The sequence below is a fragment of the Salvelinus sp. IW2-2015 genome, unplaced genomic scaffold (assembly GCF_002910315.2).
Source record: "Salvelinus sp. IW2-2015 unplaced genomic scaffold, ASM291031v2 Un_scaffold2356, whole genome shotgun sequence".
In the NCBI taxonomy this organism is placed as follows: domain Eukaryota; kingdom Metazoa; phylum Chordata; class Actinopteri; order Salmoniformes; family Salmonidae; genus Salvelinus; species Salvelinus sp. IW2-2015.
This window is the reverse complement of record NW_019943681.1, coordinates 14,722-39,976: the sequence shown is the minus strand read 5'-3', so window position 1 is coordinate 39,976 and position 25,255 is coordinate 14,722. Positions and strand designations below refer to the sequence as shown.

Below are 25,255 nucleotides of genomic sequence, written 5' to 3'. Positions count from 1 at the left end.
TTCAATAAATCGAGGGACGTTCACAGCCATTATAAAAGACGAAAATGTACAGAGAACCCCCTTTCTCATTGTGCGCCTGAAGCGTAAAGGACGTCGCACTGCCTCGTTCCAAATCGTTTTCTAACCAGCAATATTTCTCCGGTCATGTTTTCAGTCGTTATAGTTGTTAAAAACATCATAATGTATTTAATTTGAACCGTTTTATAGCAATTTATATCCGTTTAGTGCGATTTTGAGGAATTTCTTTGTTGTGCACTCTGAAAGTTTGGACACGTTTTTAGGGTGTCGGTCGTTGGTGGTGGACATTTCGAAGGACAGAGGACATCTATCGACCAAAAGACGTTTATAACATAGAAAGGATACATTGCCCAAGAATCTGATGGAAGAACAGCTCAAAGTAAGCAATATTTAATATGATAAATCGTGTTTCTGTCGAAATATTTTAAACGCATATTTCGCCATTTTGTTTGGTATAGCTTCACTTGGCCAACCCTGTATTGAAAAGTAAGGATAATTTAAAAATGTAAATCAGCGGTTGCATTAAGAACTAATTTGTCTTTCGATTGCTGTCAACCTGTATTTTTTTAGTCAAGTATAATTAGCTTTCAATTAAACTAGATCACTCTGATAGATGACGTCAGACATTATTGAGGCTTGATTTCCTAGTATTTTATAGTGTAACCACGGTTTTGTATGGCTAAATATGACCTTTTCGAACAAACTGTATATGTATATTGTAAAATGATGTTTACAGGAGTGTCATCGGAAGAATTCTGAGAAGGTTAGTGAAAAAATTAATATATTTTGGCGGTGATTACGTTATAGCGCTTTGGCTGGAATCGATGCTCTGGTAACGTTTTCACATGTGGTATGCTAACTTATCGATTTATTGTGTTTTTTCTGTTAAAACGCTTAGAAAATCTGAAATATGGTCTGAAATCACAAGACTGGGTCTTTCCATTGCTATGCTTTGTCTATTCTTATGAAATGTTTTATGATGAGTAAATTGGTCATACACGTTGCTCTATCTAGTAATTCTAGTCAATTTGTGATGGTCGGTGCAATTGTAAACTGTGATTTCTCCTGAAATATGCACTTTTTTCTAACAAAAACTATCCTATACCATGAATATGTTATCAGACTGTCATCTGATGGTTTTTTTATAGGTTATTGGCTATCAATATCTTAGTTAGCCGAATTGGTGATAGCACCTGAAGGAGTAAGAAACTGATGGAGTTAGAATAGTGGTGTATTTTGCTAACGTGGTTAGCTAAAAGATTTACATATTGTGTCTCCCTGTAAAACATTTTAAAAATCTGAAATGGTGGCTTTATTCACAAGATTGTATCTTTCATTAGGTGGCTTGGACTTGTGATTTAATGAATTTAGATGCTACTATTTAATTGTGACCTATGCTAACGATGCTAATCAGTGTGGGGGGGGGTGGGGGTGCTCCCGGATCCGGGGTAGAGGCTCGTTAGAGGTAACAGCTTTTATCCCCTAAGCCACGAGACTCCTGAACATCTAATTAAATGGCTACCCAGACTTTTTGCATTGCCCCCCCCCCCCCACCATTCTACGCTGCTGCTACTCTGTTATTATCTATGCATAGTCATTAACTCTACCTACATGTACTTATTACCTCAATTACCTCGACATCGGTGGCCCCGCACATTGACTCTGTACTGGTACCCCCTGTATATAGCCCTGCTATTGTTATTTTACTTCTGCTCTTTTAATCATTTGTTATTCTTATCTCTTACCTAAAAAAAATATTTTATTAAAACTACAATGTTGTTTAAGGGCTTGTAAGTAAGAATTTCACTAATGTCTACAACTGTTGTATTTGGTGCATGTGACAAATAACATTTGATTTGATCTGTCAGGGTATGGAAATATCTGCTATGTGGGGCTAGTAACATATATTATTATAGGAAAGGACTCAATGTGAGCAATAATGGTGGTTCCACAGAAAAGTTTTTTYYTYCMWTTTTTWWTTYTTYCCCAAGGCAGCAGTCCCCCCTCCACTATATCCCTGTTGCTACAAGGAATGTAAACTCTGGTTCCAAAATACCCTCACAATGCTATTGCTAACCCTAGTAGTAACGTCCGGTGCACTAATGAAATACAATAACTCACTTCCCCATTTTTTTTATGGGTGTGGTTGAGCGTGTGTGACATTCATCCCCTTCCCAGAAGGCCCCCAGGCTCCCCAGTCCACACCCCATTTCACACATCATCCAGGTTTTCCTTTCTCTGGTGTGTGTGTGGATGCATTTGCATAGGTTTTATGTGTAATGTAACTGCTTTTGGGTGTGTCTGCATGTGGAATCAAGTGTTATCTTCTCCTGTCATTGGCAGTTGTACCTTTCTGAGTTTGTTTTACCATCACACACCAGTTGTACCACCTAGGATAGGGATCAATAACTAGATTCAGCCCCAAACAACAGGTATAATTTAACAAAAATATAGTCATTTCAGACCTTGCTTACATGTGTATACGATCACGTACAGTATCTCTCTATTATGGATGGGATTACTTTGGGAAATATTTCCTAAAATAACTTGACTAGCTGGTGTTTTTAATTTATCGGCCTATCTAAGGAAGGGTACATACTTGTCTTAGATACAGAGGCCACTCAGTTTTGGAACCCTGGGCCTGATCTAGGTGTTGCTCTCCGTCGCGAACACGCGCATGATGGGGTTGCTTCCGTCGCAACACTCATGTAATGGGTTGTGCGCTTTTGGCGGCCGTCGCACAACTTCAATCTAAGGGGCTTTGCTCCTGTGTTTCCGCATCCCCATCCTAAGTGGGGCCTGCTTTACCTCGTCTGCGGACACACATTATAGTGATGTCATGTGTTGGTGGGGTGGCTGCTCGTCGCACTACCATGTAGGGGTTGTGCTCCGTCGCATTCCCTATGTAGGGTTGCTCCGTCGCAAACCATGTAGGGGTTGCTCAGTCGCACACGTACATGTGTAGTTGGGTGTTGCTCAGTCGCACACCAGTGATGGTATGGGGTGCTCCGTCGCACACCATGTAGGTGCTCCTGCGCACACCATGTAGGGGCGTCCCGTCGCACACGCATCTTAATTGGATGTAGTCAATGTGGTGGGGTCTGTGTGGCGATCGCGTGCTGCTACACTCATTGTAGGGGTTTTGCGCCGGGCGAAGTTGGCACGTTTGTGTATGTGCGTCGATCTCGTCGCAATCACTGTCAAGTGTAGGGCTGCCCGGTTCACAGGCAGTCATGGGGTAGGAGTGTGCTGTTAGGCTGGTGTGTGGTGTGGTGTTATTTCTGGTGATCGGGATCGGATTTTGTTTGTTTTGTGGTATGTTGCTGTAGCGATGGCTATTTGATTTTCACTATTCAAAGAAGGGCATTCACTGGTAACAGAATTAGCTGAGACTTTAAATGTAAGCCCAGCAAACTGTTGGATTTCACATTTAACAAACCATTGCACTCAATGCATATTTACGCAGTAAAAAAAAAACTAATTTACTGGGCAACTGTGCAGAAGCATCCAAACAGTTTTTCCAGTAAAATGTTTTGTAACATTTTCTGTGTAAATTGTTAAGTAGTCCTGTGCATAGAGGTCTATGGTTTGTTAAACTTTTGAAATCAATGGTTTTTGTTTGGTGTACATTATTTCACATACTGGAACCACGCCCATCCCTAGTAGCGTCTCTTCTTTCTTTGAAATGGTAATTTGTCATTTTTTTTAGACCCCCATTAGCTAACGCGTAACTCATAATTTCCTTTATCCCATTAGCTAACGCCGTAACGCTAGCTAATCTTCCTTATTCCCCATTAGCTAACGCCGTAACGCTAGCTAATCTTCCTTTATCCCCATTAGCTAACGCCGTAAGCTAGCTAATCTCCTTTATCCCATTTAGCTAACGCCGTAACGCTAGCTAATCTTCCTTTATCCCCATGCTAACGCCGTAACGCTAGCTAATCTTCCTGTGTCCGAACACCTAATTTAACAAGACATTACAAACAACAACAAATCGACTTCACAAACGTTCAATACAGACAATTAAAATACCTGACAGGAAACACATTTAACATTCAGTTGATTCTTTCCATTTCCTGTCCAGTCATATGGTCCATCACATTAGATGTTCTTTCTACTTCCTGTCCAGTCATATGGTCCATCACATTAATGTTCTTTAATTTTTTTCTTGACGGTGGATTTACTTTTTTCCTGAGAAATATGGATTGATAAAGAGTTCCATTCAGCTATGGCTCTATATAAAACTGTAGATTTAAGGCAATTTGTCCTTGGCTTTGGTTGTCTTCACCGACCCTGAATTTGCCTGTCTGGTTTGGTGGTTATGCGTGTTATGGTAAAGCTTTATTGGGACCTGAGAGCTGAACATAGGGAGCTGCTCTTAGCTTTATGGTCGAGGGTGACACAGCCTGCGTGGAGGGGTCATAAACAGTTAAAAAGCAGCTATTATGGCTACCGACCATCCCTAGCAAACACCTGGTTGTGATCAGGAGTGGATTGGGGTGGTGGTGTCGTGACTTTTGTTGGTTAATCATTTTCCCCTAAAGTCCTTGTCTGGTTTTAGAATTTCCGGTGTGGATTTTACCCCTTTACCTTGGTAGTACACCTATGGCGTCTGTTGTTCCCTGAAACACACCTCCTGTTTTTCATGTTTCTGTCTGTTTTGTTTGTTGTGACTCAGGCTCATGGAATGCCTAGAGAGAGTGTGTGTGTTGGAGGCTATATGAAGCTACTCCTGCTGCTGCATGGGGGGGCAACTCCAGTCCTCGGGGGCCTGATTTGGTGTCACTTTTCTCCATCCCTAGCAAACACCTGATTAATCAAATTGCATTCTAAACTGAAGATCCTGATTAGGTGATTATTGGAGTCAGCTGTGTTAGCTGGGGCTGGGGCAAAACTCTGACACCTATCAGGCCCTCGAGGACTGGAATTGCCCACCCCTGTGATAGTCAGTCAATAATATTGACTCCATTCCAGGAACCGTGTTATATAATCCACAAGAAACTCCAGCCGTGTGTGTATGGTGTGTTTGACAGGTTTAAGGACTCATTGTTGCAGCTGACACATGATAGTGGTGGAGAAGACTCTATAGTAAGTAGCAGCTGACACATGATAGTGGTGGAGAAGACTCTATAGTAAGTAGCAGCTGACATGATAGTGGTGGAGAAGACTAGTCACGTTATACAGCTGGCCGTATAATTTATCTCCAGTTAAAACGTGACACCACTGTTCTCACAAACATCGGTCTTCTCTCTGCAAGTCTCTTCTCCCCATGTTAAACTCTACTAGGTTATCTCATTTCAACATCTCAACCGTGCTTGACACAACAATGGTCAAAATCCTTCAGCCAGTTTCTCTCTTCTCAGAAAGGTGAAACATGTTCTTGTCTAACGATCAACTGGAATATGGGAATATTAACGATCAACTGGAATATGGGAATATTAATGATCAACTAGAATATGGGAATATGAACGTGCAACTAGAATATGGGAAAATGAACGAGCAACTAGAATATGGGAATATGAACGGGCAACTAGAATATGGGAATATGAACGATCAACTAGAATATGGGAATATGAACGATCAACTAGAATATGGGAATATGAACGAAGCAACTAGAATATGGGAATATGAACGAGCAACTAGAATATGGGAAAATGAACGATCAACTGAATATGGGAATATGAACGAGCAACTAGAATATGAACGATCAACTAGAATATGGGAATATGAACGAGCAACTAGAATATGGGAATATGAACGAGCAACTAGAATATGGGAATATGAACGAGCAACTAGAATATGGGAAAATCAACTGGAATATGGGTATAAAGTCATGCTTATCTACTTGTTTTCCGTCGTTTGTATATCAAAGTTGTTGTTTTGGTTAGTCTAATCTCTCAAAGGTTTAAGAAGTAAATTAAAAACATGACAAGTGGGACGAGAGCGTTTTAGGATCTAATGATCAGGATGTGTGGATCGGTTTCAGTGCCAACACATTGTATTTGAATTCCATAATTCAGAATTTGTATTAGGGTTTTGAATATGTTAGGATATTGAGTTTGAATTTGTAATACACATTGAATCATTGAATTCATAAATGTAACTTCATTATTTGCAACTGAATTGAAGGAATATTGCATTGAATATTCAAGTTTAATATTTATATATTCAGTTTTAGTATGGTAGATATTGCATTCATTGTCTCTGTATCGAGTTTACAAACTGTCATTTCAAGTTGATCAAAGTTTCATATTCCTTCCCAGATGCATTCAGATTCAGTTTTCAAATTCACTTTCAAAACCAGCGACAACATCCTGGTACTTTGCGAGCCAGGTGAGGTAGTGGTAAACAGACATTTCTGGTGGTTTCTGAAGCCAAAGTGGCATGTTGAATACATTTTTTTCTTCCTATGAATTTAGCTCTAGCATTTGAACCGTTTTGGCTATACGCTATTGTAAGACTCTCTGGAACAAGGAAGTGCCTTCTGTTTCCCTCTATGATGATTACAGGCCACGCAGGACACAGAAGGGAGTGTCACAATTTTTTATTGTTGCCCCCATAAGAATATAGTTGAATAGCCCTGTCTTCTAAGGATAGCCTTTCCACTCCCTATTTAACCTTGTTGTGACTGACTGGGTTCGAACCAGGTCCCCCGCATGTCACAAGACTGTGTTAGCCCACTTAGATAAAGCCTATAGGGATTAGTTCAGGAAGCTAACACAAGTCTTCAGCAAGGTTCATCGAACCACCCCGGTAACATTTCCACCCCCCTTTGACTAAGATCCCGGCACCAATATATATTAAAAAAAATATTTTATTTTATTTATTTAACCTTTATTTAACTAGGCAAGTCGTTTTAAGAGCAAATTCTTATTTACAATGACGGCCTACCGGGGAACAGTGGGTTAACTGCCTTGTTCAGGGGCAGCACGGCAGATTTTTCCTTTGTCAGCTCGAGGATTCGATCCAGCAACCTTTCGGGTTACTGGCCCAACGCTCTAACCACTAGGCTACCTGCCTCGTTCCAAATCAGGCCTACTGCACAACACCACTTTCTGTGGCAAGCAGAAGGATCTGTGGACCCCATTTGAATGAGAGTGCAACAGAGGTGGTTTGGTGATCCATTCGTGTGATGAGCAACCTTGTAAACGTGTTAGTTTGGCTGATGGGGTTCTAACAGACAATGCAACTTTTCATGTCTCAGACAAGTTACTCATCACCCGAGCGTGATTTAACCTTTATTTAACTAGGCAAGTCGTTTTAAGAGCAAATTCTTATTTACAATGACCTTTGTTACACTTCACCCCCCCCCCCTCCCTTGACCTCCTCCTTGAAGAAACTCATCCAAGTCACAGAACCAATGCCTAGGCTTTAGCTCAGCAGGCAAATGCAGTCTTAACCCTGTAAGTCACATGTTACCCTTATGACTACCCTTGCCGGAAGAGACTTGAAACGAACGCGTCTAACACAAACTTCCACATGTTAAACGAACACGTCTTCAGGTCTCAGGCAAGGTTGCTCATCACGTTAGCATGGATCACCAAACCACGCTCTTTTTATGAGTAACCTTGCTGGCTCTTGAAGACTTAGTATTAGTGTAGCAGATGGGGTTCTGGGAAACTCCGCTTCAAGTGTCACCCCTTTGCGCAATTGAAGAAATACGTTATTTTTTTAAATAGCAAGATGTGTTGAAACGCTTCAGAAGGCCGGTCACGTTTTGTTTTTGAGTCCTGAGTTCAAGTCTCCGTATGAGCTTAACCAGGGGGAAACTAGTACTTGCTATGCAGACATCGTGATGTCCTTTACAGTGGTGCCATTGGACTCGTAATCTACAGTCGTGCTGATTCCACCACTGGCGTTGCTGTGAAGTGAGTTTGGGAGGTAAAAGGTAGCAGATGGGGATCTGTGAAGCTCAGCCTGAAGTGTTGAAGAAGGCCTTTGTTCAATAGCGCGGTGGGTTGGAACGCTTCGGGAGTGCGGTCACGTGTGTTTGCGAGGCAGAGTTCGAGTCTCGTTATGAGCTGAATCGGGGAACTGGTACAAGCAGCCCTTTTACATTAACTTCCAGAACTTATCCCTATAATTAAATAAACTGTATAGGCTTTAGCTAAGTAGGCTAACACAGTTTGGTGACATGTATGAGAGCTGGTTGGAACCCAGTCATTCACAAGAGCAATATGAAATAGGGAGTGGAAAGGCTAGCCTTAGAAGGGCTATGACAGGGCTATTCAGCTATGTTTTTGTGACACTCCCTTCTAACCTGTCCTGCACGGTCTTTGATCACCATAGAAGGCACGTCCATTTTCCAGAGTCTTAACTTTCAGGAATGAGGTTGTAATAGCTAATAGCCAAAACAGTTCAAACGCTAGAGCCAAATTCATTGGAAGAAAATACATTCAACATGCCACATTGGCTTCAGAAACTGCCAGAAGTTTCTGTTTTACCACAGAGAGAGTTTGATTCTATCTGTTCTGCTCTACCTCTCCTGGCTGGTAAAGTACCAGGATGTTGTCTCTATCTGTTCTCCTCTACCCCTCCTGGCTGGTAAAGTACCAGGATGTTGACTCTGGTTTTGAGTCTGAATTTAGAGAACTGAATTTGAAAACTGAATCTGAATGCATCTGAGAACTTGAATATGAAACTTAAAATGATAGTTGGTAAACATGATGCAGACAATGAATGCAATATCTACCATATTAAAACTGAATATATAAATATAGAATTTGAATATTCAATATTCAGTTGAATATTTTTTTAACTGAATGAAATATTTATTAAATTCTGTTTCAAATCATGAAATATAAGTTCAGTTTATGAATTCAATTTGTGCCTTACAAATCCCAAAATATTTTGTTCAAATTAAATATCCTAATACAATTTCAAAATGATGGAATTCAAAAACTATTTTCTTTTGGCACTAAAATCGCTCCACAATGATGATTGAGACCCTTGGTTGGAGATGTTAGACTTCCCCTGCTGTCATACCCTCACCCATCTCACAATCCATACCTCCCCTCCTCCACCAAATGCAGCTGCATTCCATCCCTTTGTTCTGCCCCTCCCCTTGGAATTTTGGAGAGGTTGAAGAAGGCGGGGCTAGAAGTGGAGAAGAGCGGGATGGAGGAGAAAAGAAAGAAAGGGGAGGGGCTCAAAGGAGCAGACAGGAGTGTGCGCATGCCTCATTACATCATGCCTCCCCCTGGGACTGTAGCCATTATCAATGGATTGATTGCGGTTCCCACCCCCTCCCCTCAGCTCTACTCCCATTGGACAACATTGATCCCTGTCGCTCTGGGATTTTATGTTTGGTGCATATTTGATTAGTGTCTTGTTACAACCCGTCAGTGTAGAGGAGATTTTGGTCATGCTAATGGTTACGTGTGACCTATTAATGAGTCAGCATCAAATATTTATATTTGTTATTTATTGAAATGTGATCGTGTTTAGTATTACAGATTGATCAATGCATTTTGTTATGATTTAGTTGTTGATTAACCAGGTTCTTAAACCGTGTGTGTGTGTGTGTGTGTGTGTGTGTGTGCATTAAGTCCTCTGATTTGGTGTATTGATCCGTAAAGCCCCAGAATGCCTGGTCTCATCTCAATGTCCACCCCTCTGAGCCTGAACAGAACCAGGGGATGTATTCAATCAAACATGCGCTGCAGAAATGTACACGGCAACACACCTCATAGTCAATAACAAACCATTTTCCCAATGGTTTCTGGTCTCATATACTCACCATCATGGTTCATTGTTTAACATATTAAAGCACTTAACCTTTTAAATAATATGTTCTAATGTATGTTTTTTYKGGGGGGGGGTCGAGTTTTGATAGGAGGATTGAATGAACTCTCTCTCCCTCTCTCGTTTAGGTGTTTCTGTTTTTCTGTGAGACGTGCTCTGTGCCTATCTGTAGGGAGTGTAGTGTGGGCAGACACATGGGCCACAGCTTGGTCTATCTACAGGACGCTGTCCAGGACTCCAGAGACATCATCATCCAGCTACTGGCCGACGCACAGCAAGGAAGACAGGCTGTACAGGTGAGTGTGTCTCAATGCATCTGTGGTATTTTTGACCCATTACCGGTTCAGAAATGTGGTATATTCTGCATATAATCCACACTCTCCTTTTAGGCTGCACGGAAGCCTGTGGTTAGAGGTACCCAGCTGGCCCAGGAAGGGGGTGGGTTGCCTGGGGTGACGGGGGTCAAAGGGGAGTGACAGGGAAGGGAGGAGAGGAAGGGGAAAGGTCATCTAGGAATAGAATCTTAGACCCTTCCACCCTTCTCTTTCTCACACACACACACACACACACACACACACACACACACACACACACACACACACACACACACACACACACACACACACACACACACACACACCACACAGCAGAGAGAGGGACATATTATCTTATGTAAATGCTGTAGAGTAAATAGATTCTCTGACTCTGTTTTGTCTGTAGCAGTGGTCACTAGAAGAAGTTACACACGTGAAAGGAAAAAAGGGAGATGGGGGAGGAGAATGGGAGATGGAAGAAGGGAGAGACGAGAAGGGTAGAAGATGGACGTTACTAATAATGTTAAACGATCTATTCAGTCACGGTGTTGATACCCATGTCCTCCCTCACAACCACGTGCTCACTCACTGACAATCACCTGGGACTGAGAACTCTTACACATAATAGTATTGTATTCATTCTAGTTCTATGGTTTTAGAAAAGCTTTCCTCTTAAAAACAGCCTTTATTGTTATACAGGGTGTGTTATCGGTGATGGATTCTGAGACAGTCACAGTTCCATTCACTCCCCATGATCTGTTGAGAATGGTTTTTAAACAGATGGTATGTTGCTGAATGAGATGCTTGTTACAGTACTTCCTGGAAACCAGTGTTACCAGGAAGTGTGAGATGTTGTGTAATCGCCCTGGAAGGTGCGTGTCTGACACTGGTCAGGACTCAGCGTAACCCTGAAACATGATCTAGTTCAGCGAGCCAAGGTTACGTTACGTCAGAACTGTGCACGTTGTCACTGTTCAACCACCGCCTCGTCCCTCTATCTCCTGATACAGAACTTGGACAGGCACACACACACACCACACCACCACACACACACAGACACACACACACACACACACACACACACACACACACACACACACACACACACACACCACACACACACACTCTTTCTCGGGCAGGATATTTCCGCCCACTCCACACCCATTATCTCCCATGACCTCCGACTCTGAACTGTGGACCTGCTGGTTGAGTAAGCGCTTTCTGATTGGCCAGTTTGACCTCCTTTGTGTCCCAAGCTGCTACTGTATTGGCCTGCCACGGACCAGCAATAGCTTTGTTTCACAATGATATGGGCTAAACAGTTAAATGATGAAATGTCATTAGTTACACATTTGAGCTTACGTTTTAGTGTCAAATTTTCTCTCTCTCTCTCCTATTGCTCTCACGCTATCTTTTTCCTCTCTCCCCTTTCCATCTTCCCCATTGCTCTCTATGTCAGTATTGATGAAGCCCCTCCCCTCCCTTCCTGCTGTTCTCTCCAGACGTCCTGATTATAACTGACCCTTTAGCGGTCTGTCCCAAATGGCCAGCGGGAGAAGGGACCCTGCTGCCCAGGGGGAGGGTCTTCAGCCATGGGTCAGGAGGTCAATGACCTCAGGGGGATTTGGTGACCTTTGACCCCCCCCCCCCTCTCTCGGTAATGTCACAAAGGATCCCTCCCCCCTCGGCCCTGTGGGGTCCAGACCGCCCTCAAACCACCCAACTCGGAGGGAAACAGAGTGTAAAGTGATAGAAAGGAACGAGAGGGAGAGACATAAATGACAAAAAAATACACGAATTTAATGTGTTAGAAAATCAATTTAATGCTTTTTGACAATGAAGCCAAACTATTTCCATTAGGTCCCCTTGACATTGACGTTTCTACAAAACTTTTGCATTTTTCTTAAAATGTCACTCTCCTCTCATAGTGAGAACAGCATGGCGGTCAGTGACACTACCTCTCTCTACTAGCTCCTATCTCACACTCTGACTTCAAAGGCCACTGCTCATGTTTTTTAAAATTTTATTTCACCTTTATTTAACTTTTGGATGAAAACATTTGGATGAAAAGCATACCCAAATTCAACTGCCAGCTACTCATCCCCAGAAGATAAGATATGCATATTATTAGTAGATTTGGATAGGAAACACTCCGACGTTTCTAAAACTGTTTGAATCATGTCTGTGAGTATAACAGAACTTAATTAGCAGGCGAAACCCAGAGGACAAACCTTTCAGATTTTATTTTTTGAGGTCACTCTCTTTTCAATGGTTTTTCATTGGGAATCCAGATTTCTAATTGACCTTCTTGCAGTTCCTACCGCTTCCACTGGATGTCAACAGTCCTYAGAAATTGGTTGAGGTTTTTTCCTTTGTGTAATGAAGAAGTACGGCTATCCAGAACGAGGGTCACTTAAAGTGTACTGTTTGTTAGAGGCGCGTGACCAGAAAGCTAGCTACAGTTTGTTTTAATCTTGTATTGAACACAGATCATCCCGTCTTCAATTGTATCGATTATTTACGTTAAAAAATACCTAAAGTTGTGTTACAAAAGTAGTTTGAAATGTTTTGGCAAAGTTTACAGGTAACTTTTGAGATATTTTGAAGTAATGTTGCACAAGTTGGAACCGGTGTTTTTCTGGATCAAACGCACCAAATAAATGGACATTTTGGATATATATCGACGGAATTAATCGAACAAAAGGACCATTTGTGATGTTTATGGGACATATTGGAGTGCCAACAACAGAAGCTCGTCAAAGGTAAGGCATGAATTATATTTTTATTTCTGCGTTTTGTGTCGCGCCTGCAGGGTTGAAATATGCTTCTCTCTCTTTGTTTACTCTGTTGCTATCCTCATAATAGCATCGTTTGCTTTCGCCAAAAAGCCTATTTGAATTCTGACATGTTGGCTGGATTCACAACAAGTGTAGCTTTAATTTGGTATCGTTCATGTGTGATTTAATGAAAGTTCGATTTTTTATAGTAATTTATTTGAATTTGGCGCTCTGCATTTTCTCTGGCTTTTGGCCAAGTGAGACAGTAGCATCCCGCCTAAACTCAGATTTTTGGATATAAATATGAACTTTACCGAACAAAACATACATGTATTGTGTAACATGAAGTCCTATGCGTGTCATCTGATGAAGATCATCAAAGGTTAGTGATTAATTTTATCTCTATTTCTGCTTTTTGTTACTCCTCTCTTTGGCTGGAAAAATGGCTGTGTTTTTCTGTGACTTGGCTCTGACCTAACATAATCGTTTGGTGTGCTTTCGTCGTAAAGCCTATTTGAATTCTGACATGTTGGCTGGATTCACAACAAGTGTAGCTTTAATTTGGCATCTTTCATGTGTGATTTAATGAAAGTTTGATTTTTATAGTAATTTATTTGAATTTGGCGCTCTGCATTTTTACTGGCTTTTGGCCAAGTGGGACGTTAGAGTCCCACATATCCCAGATAAGTTAACTAGGCTAGTCAGTTAAGAACAAATTCTTATTTGACGGCCTACCGGGGTAACTGCCTTGTTCAGGGGCAGAACGACAGACTTTTACCTTGTCAGCTCGAGGATTCRATCCAGCAACCTTTCGGTTACTGACCCAACGCTCTGCCGTCCCTACACTCTAACCACTCGGCTACCTGCCGTCCCTACACTCTAACCACTAGGCTACCTGTATACCTTAGCTGGCGACATTGCTATTGTGGTAGATTGTAACCAATGCCAGTCATAATTAACCATAACTCTTACCCCTACGAGGTCCGGAGCCTGCTGGTGTCTGTTCTACCTAATAATGAATTGCACCCACCTGGTGTCCCAGGTCTAAGTCAGTCCTTGATTATAGGGGATTTTAAAGCAGTGGAACTTCGAGTTCCAGAGTTGAATTTGAAGGTAAAGAAGTTATACAGTGCCGTGAAAAAGTATTTACCCACTTTCTGATTTTCTGTATGTTTGCTACCGAATGTTATCAGATCATTAACAAAAACCTGCTATTAGATAAAAGGAACCTGAGTTTAAGTATATCTTTTTTTGTTATTTGTATTGTATTTATTTATTTAACAAAGTTATGCAACACCCAATGCCCCTGTGTGAAAAGTAATTGCCCCCTTTAAACTCAGTAACTGGTTGAGCCTCCTTTAGCTGAAATGACTGCAACCAAACACTTCCTGTAGTTGTTGATCAGTCTCTCACATCGCTGTGGAGGAATTTTGGCCCACTCTTCCATACAGAACTGCTTTAACTCAATGACATTTTGTGGGTTTTTTTTAAGCATAAACTGCTCGTTTCAAGTCCTGCCACAAGATTTTAATTCTGATTAGGTCTGGACTTTGACTAGGCCATTCCAAAACTTAAAATATGTTGCTTTTTCACCATTTTCATGTAGACTTGATTGTGTGTTTTGGATCATTGTCTTGCTGCATGACCCAGCTGTGCTTCTGCTTCCTGACAGATGGCCTGGCATTCTCCTGTACAATTCTCTGATACAGAGCAGAATTCATGGTTCCTTCTATTAAGGCAAGTGGTCCAGGTCCTGAGGCAGCAAAGCATCCCCCAAACCATCACGCTACCACCACCATGCTGGACCCCAAACCATCACGCTACCACCACCATGCTGGACCCCAAACCATCACGCTACCACCACCANTCACGCTACCACCACCATGCTGGACCCCAAACCATCACGCTACCACCACCATGCTGGACCGTTAGTGTGAGGTTCTTAACGTAGAATGCAGTGTTTGGTTTTCACCAGACATTATGGGACCCATCTCATCCAAAACATTTACTCAAGTTTCCAAAAAGCATTTGAATGACCGTCAAGACTCTTGGATGGACAGAAAAGTCAAAAGTATAACGTTTTTTGGACGACAACGGTCCCATTTATGTCTGGCGAAAACCAAACAGGAAGCATGAATTCTGCTCTGTATCAGAGAATTCTACAGGAGAATTTCAGACCATCCGTCTGTGAACTGAAGCACAGCTGGGTCCTGCAGCAAGACCATGATCCAAAACACACAAGTCGACATGAACATTGTTAAAAAGCAACAGGTTTTGGAATGGCCTAGTCTAAGTCCAGAGCTAATCCTAATTTAAGATGTTGTGGCAGGACTTGAAACAAGCAGTTCTGTATGGAAGAGTGGGCCAAAATTCCTCCACAGCGACGTGAGAGACTCATCAACAACTACAGGAAGTGTTTGGTTAGAGCAGCTAAAGGAGGCTCAACCAGTTACTGAGTGTAAGGGGGCAATTACTTTTTCACACAGGGACATTGGCTGTTGCATAACTTTGTTTAAGAAATAAGTATGTCATTGCTGTGTTATTTGTYCACTCAGGATCCCTTTATCTAATATTAGGTTTTGCTTGAAGATCTGATTTACATTTAGTATAACAAAATATGTAAAAGTAGAGAAAATTAGAAAGGGTGGCAAATACTTTTTCACAGCACTGTACAGCTTGGCTACAGGTTAAACAATCTATCTTATTTTGTCATCGTAACCATTGGAACGTGGTAAATAAGTGATTTCCTTGAAAGGGGGAGAGTCTGAGCTTTCCCCTCAAAATGGAGCTTCTGATGTGATCAGCGCAAACAAATTGCCTATATGAAAGCAAAGTTGATCAAATACCTTTTATTGTTTTGTACAATTGTGTCCTGTATCCTGGCTGTGCATCAGTTCAAAAGAGACACCGGGGATTGAAATGACCGCCTAGCTGTGTGTTTGGAAGGAGCCCGTGCAACTGAAAGACGTTATTGGCCAATGAGTGGATTGACTGCATTAGATATTCTGCGACGGCATGGACAAAACAGATGGAAAAGGAGATTCATGTCCATTTGAATGTTGATTAKTGTCACGTGGACTTTTCGTCTCGTTACATTTTCATCAACTAAAGTCATTTGTAATAGTGTTTTTTTTTTTTTTTCAGGCGTCTCGTTATTAGTTTTTGTCTGGAAAAATAGTTAAAGATTTTGTCATAGCTGGGTAGAAGTGTTATGTGGGTATTTTTAACCTGGTTAGTTCTTGTTAATCTGAGAATGGGGAAGGTCCAGTGATGTTGTATTATATGTTTTGACCCTATACCCCCAGTTGGTCCTGTATCCTAGAGATCAAGGTGGTGTGTGTGTGTGTGTTATTTCTAACCCTGTAATATCCCCTGTTCTAGTTGAGTATGGAGAAGGTCCAGGCCATAGCAGAGCAGGTAGACATCAAGGCCAAGGTGGTTCAGACAGAGGTGAAGAACATGGTCCTCAGACTCCTGAAAGCCTTGGAGGACAGAGAGAGTCAGCTACTCTGGAAGGTAAGCTTTTCTCCAACTGTGTTTGTGTGTCTCTGTCTCTGTCTCTCTCTGTCAGTCTCTGCCTGTCAGTCTCTGCCTGTCAGTCTCTTTCTCTCTCTGTCTCTCTCTGTCTCTCTCTGTCTCTCTCTGTCTCTCTCTGTCTCTCTCTGTCACTCACTCACTCACTCACTCGCTCACTCACATATTTACGTGGTTAGAGGGCTCATCCAACAGCTGTTGTCACTGTTTGACTAACATGTTTTGAAGACAAGGTGTTTTTACAGTAGACGTGTTCTACATGTTTGTATACAACTTCACGTTGCATGTCCTGATTCTCCCTGTCCGCCCACATGACTTATGCCTTTTCTGTTGCTTTGTGTGTGTGTTTATGACTCATGACTGGAGGTTTAGTCCTTCCCTTTTAACATGGAACCAGACAGGCTGGAGGTTTAGTCCTTCCCTTTAACATGGATCCAGACAGGCTGGAGGTTTAGTCCTTCCCTTTAACATGGAACCAGACAGGCTGGAGGTTTAGTYCTTCCATTTAACATGGATCCAGACAGGCTGGGGGTTTAGTCCTTCCCTTTAACATGGAACCAGACAGGCTGGGGGTTTAGTCCTTTCCTTTAACATGGATCCAGACAGGCTGGGGGTTTAGTCCTTCCTTTTAACATGGATCCAGACAGGCTGGAGGTTTAGTTCTTCCCTTTAACATGGAACCAGACAGGCTGGAGGTTTAGTTCTTCCCTTTAACATGGATCCAGACAGGTTGAAATTTTAAGTATTGTTAACCTCTAGCTTTTGATTCACCTCACACCCTTCATCCCCCTGTTGAATGGCCTGTTTTGACTGTTAGTCAATGCTGTCACTATATGTCCAATATCCCACTGTAACCTGTACACTGATCTACAACAATCTGAGATTTAACAAACTACTGTTTTCACACTGCTGGATTTGCCCATACTTGTACACCCACATGAATTAATCTCTCTCTCTCTCTCTCTCTCCCCCTTCTCCCTCCCTCTCCCAGGTTGAGAAGATCCACCAGCTGAAAGCCAAGTCCCTGTACCTGCAGGTAGAGAAGCTGCATCAGAACCTGACCAAGCTGGACAGCACCATCGCAGCCGTCACTCAGGTATGTTAAAAGGTGCATGTCCGGAGGGGAGGAGGGGGGGAGGGCAAGACGACCAGGTTTCTAAATACTATGTTGAAAGTCATTCATGATTATTGCTAACTATGGCATCCATGTCTCCTCACCTCATAACTCATCAGGTGCTGGATGAGGGTTGTCACCTGGACGTGCTGCTGGCCAGAGAACGCACGCTGACCCAGATTCAGGAGCTCAAGTCTCTCAGAGGCCTGCTGCAGCCACAGGAGGACGATCGTTTAATGTTCACCCCTCCAGACCAGGTAAATAACAGGTTCCTGTTCGCCCCGCCAGACCAGGTAAATAAGAGGTTCCTGTTCGCCCCGCCAGACCAGCTAAATAACAGGTTCCTGTTCGCCCCGCCAGACCAGGTAAATAACAGGTTCCTGTTTGCCCCGCCAGACCAGGTAAATAACAGGTTCCTGTTTGCCCCTCCAGACCAGGTAAATAACAGGTTTTCCTGTTTGCCCTCCAGACCAGGTAAATAACAGGTTCCTGTTGCCCCTCCAGACCAGGTAAATAACAGGTTCCTGTTCGCCCTCCAGACCAGGTAATAACAAGGTTCCTGTTTGCCCCTCCAGACCAGGTAAATAACAGGTTCCTGTTTGCCCCTCAGACCAGGTAAATAACAGGTTCCTGTTTGCCCCTCCAGACCAGGTAGACCAGGTAAATAACAGGTTCCTGTTTGCCCCTCCAGACCAGGTAAATAACAGGTTCCTGTTTGCCCCTCCAGACCAGGTAAATAACAGGTTCCTGTTCGCCCCGCCAGACCAGGTAAATAACAGGTTCCTGTTCGCCCCGCCAGACCAAGCGAGAGGGGTTAGAGACTCTTGTGGCTCTTTGGATGACTGGAATTATCTACATGTCAGCCAATTTCATATACATTATATTAATGTTGCTATTTCCACTTGTCCCTAGTTCGTGGCATATTAATAGTATTATTGATGATATTGTCTTCACCAGGCCCTGTACAAAGCCATTCAGTCCATGGGGTTGATCAGTAGCGGAGCATTTGCTCCCGTCACCAAAGCTCACGGCGAGGGCCTAAAGACCGCACTCCGTGGCAAGACCGCCTCCTTCACCGTAATTGGCTACGACCACGACAGGGAGCCCTGCCTCTCGGGCGGTGACGCAGTGTCCGCGGTGGTGATGGCAGCGGCGGATGGTAACCTATCGGCTGCGGAGGTGTGTGACAACCAGAACGGGTCGTACACCGTCAGCTACTTGCCCAAGACTGAGGGAGAAGATTTGGTGTCAGTTCTGGTCTGTAACCAGCACATCATGGGCAGCCCCTTCAAGGTAAAATGTATAGTATTATAATAAATGTAACAACCAAGTAATATATTTACACTCCAACATATTCTATGCACATCTCTTAAGCAACAACAAAGTAATACACCTTGAAAATTGCTGTAGATAGGATGAAATGCTAAGTAGCATTCTCCCTGCCTATGTTCCAGGTACTGGTGAAGTCTGGGCGACGCTATGGGGCTCTGGGTTCACCGGTGTCTGCGTTTGGCAGTGAGGGGGAGGGTGATGGTCAGCTGTGTCGTCCCTGGGGAATCAGTGTGGATAAAGAGGGATACGTGGTGGTGGCCGACCGCAGTAACAACCGCGTACAGGTGGGTTTCATTAATTTCATGTTGTGGGTTGGTGTCGACTCAGCCGTAATACTAAGGAGAAAGGGTTTTATGATGCTAGAAAGCTAACTCTTGCTAAATCAGTGTCAGTTTGTTTGCTTTTAACTTGCCAGCTATCTGTCTCTCAGTAGCCCTCTTCTTGAGAGCTGAAGCACAGCGTGTACACTGCCCTAGCTAGCCATCTTTAGAACAGTGAAGCACAGTGTGTACACTGCCCTAGCTAGCCATCTTTAGAACAGTGAAGCACAGCGTGTACACTGCCCTAGCTAGCCATCTTTAGAACAGTGAAGCACAGCGTGTACAGTGCCCTAGCTAGCCATCGTTAGAACAGTGAAGTACAGCGTGTACACTGCCCTAGCTAGCCATCTTTAGAACAGTGAAGAACAGCGTGTACAGTGCCCTAGCTAGCCATCTTTAAAACAGTGAAGCACAGCATGTACAGTGCCCTAGCTAGCCATCTTTAAAACAGTGAAGCACAGCATGTACAGTGCCCTAGCTAGCCATCTTTAGAACAGTGACTCTTTTAATTATTTCCTTTCTTCTGTGACTATTAATTATTTCCTTTCTTCTGTGACTACCTCCTACTGTCCAGATCTTCAAGCCGTGCGGTGCCTTCCACCACAAGTTTGGCTCCCTGGGCTCTCGCCCCGGTCAGTTTGATCGTCCAGCGGGTGTGGCGTGCGACAGCCAACAGCAGATCATCGTAACGGACAAAGACAACCACCGTGTGCAGGTGTTCACCTTTGACGGACAGTTTATGCTCAAGTTCGGCGAGAAAGGCACTAAGGTACAAACTATTTCAATCGCGCGCTCTCTCTCACGTACAGTAGTATAGACACACACACTCATCAGAGATGAACTAATAACTATATTCTACTGTACTCTATTGTAGAACGGTCAGTTCAACTACCCCTGGGATGTGGCAGTGAACTCTGCGGGGAAGATCTTGGTCTCTGACACCAGGAACCACCGCATCCAGCTCTTTGGCCCTGATGGCTCGTTCATCAACAAGTACGGCTTTGAGGGCGCCCTGTGGAAACACTTTGACTCGCCGCGTGGCGTCGCCTTTAACCATGAGGACCACCTGGTCGTCACCGACTTCAACAACCACCGTCTGCTGGTGATTCGGCCAGATTGCCAGTCTGCCCGGTTCCTGGGCTCTGAGGGTACCGGTAACGGGAAGTTCCTGCGTCCCCAGGGCATAGCGGTGGACCAGGAGAACCGGATCATCGTTGCCGACTCGAGGAACCACCGGGTGCAGGTGTTCGAGCCCAACGGGAACTTCTTATGCAAATTTGGCACCCATGGCAGTGGCTTCGGACAGATGGACCGCCCCTCCGGTGTTGCTGTGACACCTGACGGAGTCATCGTGGTCGTCGACTTCGGAAACAACCGCATCCTCAAGTTCTAATCACTTTTCTCTTTCTTTCTCTCGCTCTGTTTTCTCTCCGTTTCTCTGTTAGGGAGAGGAAATTGAAGAGCGAGGAAARGGATTCAACAAACACACAAAGAGAGGACAGTTTAAAGAGAGATAATCAGAGCAGGTAGAAATGCGTTATTACAAATGAAGGGGAAATKAATTTGTTCGTTTTTAAATTATTTTTTACTTTTAGGTTTTAGTTTGTGGAATCATATTCCTGTGGTATACTGTATGACAAAGGGGACCACTAAGACTAGTTGATAATCAGTAGTGAAAGTAACAAGGAAGAGATCACGATTTCCCTGTCTTCTATCTGAATTGCTCTCTCTCAACTCTCCTCACGTCGCCTTCTCAGGGATTTTTCTCACTTTTTCTTGAAATATTGAATCCTCTGCTCCGCCACCTACCTCATCTAGTTCTTAATGAATGTACTCACCCTCTCCGAGCAGAGGTCTACTCTAGTCTGTCAAGTTTTACAAAGAAGAAAATAAAAAAAGTCTACCTCAATACTTTTTTTTATTTAAAGAGAGACATAAAAATGAAAAGACGTTTTGACCTGACCTGTAGTGGAGTCTAGTGTGTTCAGTGATGTTTAGGGTAGCTTGTTCTGTAGATTTTGGTTTAGCATGTCCCCTCATCTCTCCATGTGTAGTGTCACTGCAGACTGACAGAATAGAGGTAAGAACGGAGGGTTTTATGTAATGCCAAACCCGTTAGACTGACTCTGTGTTAGTTAACTCAGGTCACAGTACCAGATGGACCAGAAGAATCTCCTTTTAGCTTGACTGGTTTATTGATCGCAGTGGCGCCGGGAGTCTGTCCTGGGACAGATGCAGTTTGATGATTGGTTGAAATCATGAGCTAGTCGTTGTTGTTGTGGGGAGATTCTCTTTTCTGTCCCAAAGTATCCAATTATCAATTGAACATTGTTGATTCCTTTCAGGCATCAGCAAGCTGGTCTGATTATGAGGAGAAAAATAATGAAAATCAATATGAAAAAGCAAAAACAGCATTTGTGTACTCTCAAACGAAGGGCCCACCAAAGTATTTTACAAGTTTATCAGGAGTTATCAGGATGTATTGGTTGTTGATTAGGAGATTGATTATGAATTCTGTCTGACATCTCATTGTGAATGATGCGGAAGAATAACAATGCCTCCAGAAAGCAGGCGTCTTGATTGGCTGTCCACAGGAGTGAGAGCCAATCAGAAATCAGTGATCCTGAGTGGTTGAATTGTGGGGCACTGATTGGCTCTTGGGGGCTAGGATTTAATCCAATCCCCTTCTGACGTCACTGCCCCACCCTAGTTATTGACGGCCATTCTGAAATGCCGGAGAGAGAGAGTGTTCCGGAACATGTACATGCTGACCAGACCTCTGAAAGATGGAGGTCTAGAGACCAGCTAGTGGAGTCAACCAAAGGTAGAATTTCGGCCAACTGTATGTTTGGCGTCGAAAGAACTACAAGTCCCATTGAAGACATTTTGTTGTTTAATCATTTATGTTGGAGGTCTAAAACGCTCACCAGCTGTCACCAAAAAGATCTGTTCAAAGCACTGTCAATGGGGAGAAGAAGAATATCAGGCCTACTTTTAGCTTTTAAAATGGAAGTACCTTTCAAGCCTACTTCCCGAGGAGAACGTTGTAGAAAGGTCTGAAAACAAACCACATCTCACAGCAACCAAAGAGTATCTTTCCAGGCCACTTTCCATCTCACAACCCTGAGAGGTTCAATCTAGCTCCACCACCCATGCTAACCGTGACACCGCTTCATGTCTAGCATCCCTTATTTAGCATTAGCATCTCAACCCATTTAACCATTGAGTGCAAACAGATTCCTGATTTATCACCTGTGGTGGACCTTTTTGGAGGGGTTGTAAATCTCCCTTTCTCTTGTGAAGTTAGCCACTTTAGCGTAGTCTAGCCTAGCGGTATGGGCGTTTTTATTAGTTGGTTTCTGACTGAGCTTCTTACCTCAGAGGAAAGTGCAGACCTGCACTTTAAATCCTAATTTACGTAAAACTTTCACATCCCATCGTTTACCTTAACTGTCAGATACCTCAACATTTTATATACTTTCATATTCCTCACAGTTACTCATGTGTAACTCAATTGTAATACAGCCTACCTTAACCAGTAACTGGCTACAGTACCTCAATTCTCAGACCTCATCAACATACAAATGTAATTTTACAAATCTACCTCAACACACCTTTTACCTAACTTTAAATGCCTCATGTTACTGTGTGTGTGTGTTGTGGTGTGTGGTGTGTGTGTGTGTGTGTGTGTGTGTGTGTGTGTGTGTGTGTGTGTGTGTGTGTGTGTGTGTGTGTGTGTTGTGTGTGTGTGTGTGTGTGTGTGTGTGTGTGTGTGTGTGTTGTGTGTGTCAGTTGAAGTGAAGTTTACATACACTGGGCCAAAAACATTTAAACTCAGTTTTTCACAATTCCTGACATTTATTCTAGTAAAAATTCCTGTCTTTAGGTCAGTTAGGATTAGCACTTTATTTTAAGAATGTGAAATGTCAGAATAATTTAGAGAGAATGATTTACTTCAGCTTTTATTTCTTTCATCACATTCCAGTGGGTCAGAAGTTTACATACGCTCAATTAGTATTTGGTGCATTGCCTTATACATTGTTTACTTGGGTCAACGTTTCAGGTAGCCTTCCACAAGCTTCCACAATAAGTTGGGTTGAATTTGGCCCATTCTCCTGACAGAGCTGGTGTAACTGAGTCAGGTTTGAAGGCCTCCTTGCTCACAATGCTTTTCTCAGTTCTGCCCACACATTTTTCTGTAGGATTGAGGTCAAGGCTTTGTGATGCCGCTCATACCTTGACTTTGTTGTCCTTAAGCCATTTTTGCCAAACTTTGGAAGTATGCTTGGGTATTGTCATTTGGAATACCATTTGGACCAAGCGTTAACTTCCTGACTTCCTCATGTTGCCATCTATTTTGTGAAGTGCACCAGTCCCTCTGCAGCAAAGCACCCCCACACATGATGCTGCCACGCATGCTTCACGGTTGGGATGGTATTCTTTCGGCTTGCAAGCCTCCCGTTTTCATCCAACATAATGATGGTCATTATGGCAAACAGTTCTATTTTTGTTTCATCAGACCAGAGGGCATTTCTTCAAAAAAGTACGATCTTTGTGGTTTTGGAGCTAAGTGGCTTCTTCTTGCTGAGGCGGCCTTCAGGTTATGTCGGATATAGGACTTGTTTTTTACTGTGCAGATAGATAGATCTTTTGTACCTGTTTCTTTCTGCATCTTCACAAGGTCCTTTGCTGTTGTCTGGGATTGATTTGCACTTTCACACCAAAGTACGTTCATCTCTAGGAGACAGAACGCTTCTCCTTCCTGAGCGGTATGACGGCTGCGTGGTCCCATGGTGTTCATACTTTAGAGGTCTACAATTTTTTTCTGAGGTGTTGGCTGATTTTCTTTGATTTTCCATGATGTCAAGCAATGAGGCACTGAGTTTCAAGGTAGGCCTTGAAAATACATCCACAAGTATACTCCAATTGGACTCAAAATGATGTCAATTAGCCTATCAGAAGCTTTCTTAAAGCCATGACATAATTTTCTGGAATTTTCCAAGCTGTTTAAAGGCACAGTCAACTTAGTGTATGTAAACTTCTGACCCACTGGAATTGTGACACAGTGAATTATAAGTGAAATAATTGACAATTGTTGGAAACAATTGTTGGAAAAAGGACTTGTGTCATGCACGAAGTAGATGTCCTAACCGACTTGCCAAAACTATAGTTCGATAACAAGAAATTTGTGGAGTGGTTGAAAAATGAGTTTTAATGACTCCAACCTAAGTGTATGTAAACTTTTGACTTCAACTGTGTGTGTGTGTGTGTATATATATTGGCCTACCTCTTCAAATATTTTGACTAGTAACTTCTAAACATMAACTCTCTTGTACTGTATACTTCAGTTTCCAGACCTTTTAAGTTAGTCTTTTATTTGTTTTGTTTTTTAAACATACCTCGTATTACTTTTACCTCAACTCCCACTTTAAAYCATGTAACATTTACCTGTCACCTGTTGGACCAAAGATCTTAATCCTGGTGGCTCCTTTTCATGTAAAATGACAAGTTACAAATGGCCATCTCTACACATTGTGTCCATGAGTCGTCTGTTTAGCATTGTGGTGCATTATGCCTTTTTTAATCATATGGAGAAACAAAATAGTGAAAATCAGAGCATTGTGCCAAAAAGATATTTGTGGGAGTTTGGTGTCAAAACGGAGTTGGCGTCATAGACACTGTCATAGACGGTGAATGTCATTGGACCATTATATCATAGGTATTAGTGTTTAGCGAATCAAAGCAGCCGAGGACAGATCCCTGTGCTTTGATTGGATGCACTTATGTGGGCTGAACCCCCCCCCCCCCTTTTTTTGCGTCACCTCAGTAGAGCTGTAACCTGATTGGCCAATAGTGAGAATGATGGCGATGTCACTGTTGGCTAATTTGAGGCCTTCATCATACCCCCTTTAGACCTACAAGAATTACCTCTAATATCTGCACAGGTTCTCCTCAGTAAGAACATCTTAGAAGTGTGTACCCTAAGAGTTAGCACAATGTTGGTTGGTACTAACTTATTTGAAAACTCACTCTTTGACAATGCAAAAAAAAATGTGGTGTGTGTAGGAACACATTGCCTGAATAAGATGTTTATTACGAGTT

At 42.8% G+C, this 25,255-nt stretch overlaps 1 protein-coding gene across 1 annotated transcript in view; it reads left to right on the top strand.

Moving 5' to 3' along the window:
* Positions 1–22,816, top strand: part of LOC112073765 (E3 ubiquitin-protein ligase TRIM71-like) — a 41,972-nt gene extending 19,156 nt beyond the window's left edge. The window contains exons 2-9 of the mRNA XM_024140996.2: positions 9,891–10,058; positions 16,235–16,369; positions 17,379–17,483; positions 17,621–17,758; positions 18,459–18,794; positions 18,956–19,117; positions 19,728–19,922; positions 20,028–22,816. Of these exons, the coding sequence (XP_023996764.1) occupies positions 9,891–10,058; positions 16,235–16,369; positions 17,379–17,483; positions 17,621–17,758; positions 18,459–18,794; positions 18,956–19,117; positions 19,728–19,922; positions 20,028–20,546 (1,758 nt within the window). The 3' untranslated portion in view covers positions 20,547–22,816. The remainder of the gene's footprint in view (positions 1–9,890; positions 10,059–16,234; positions 16,370–17,378; positions 17,484–17,620; positions 17,759–18,458; positions 18,795–18,955; positions 19,118–19,727; positions 19,923–20,027) is intronic.
* Positions 22,817–25,255: the final 2,439 nt, after the last annotated feature.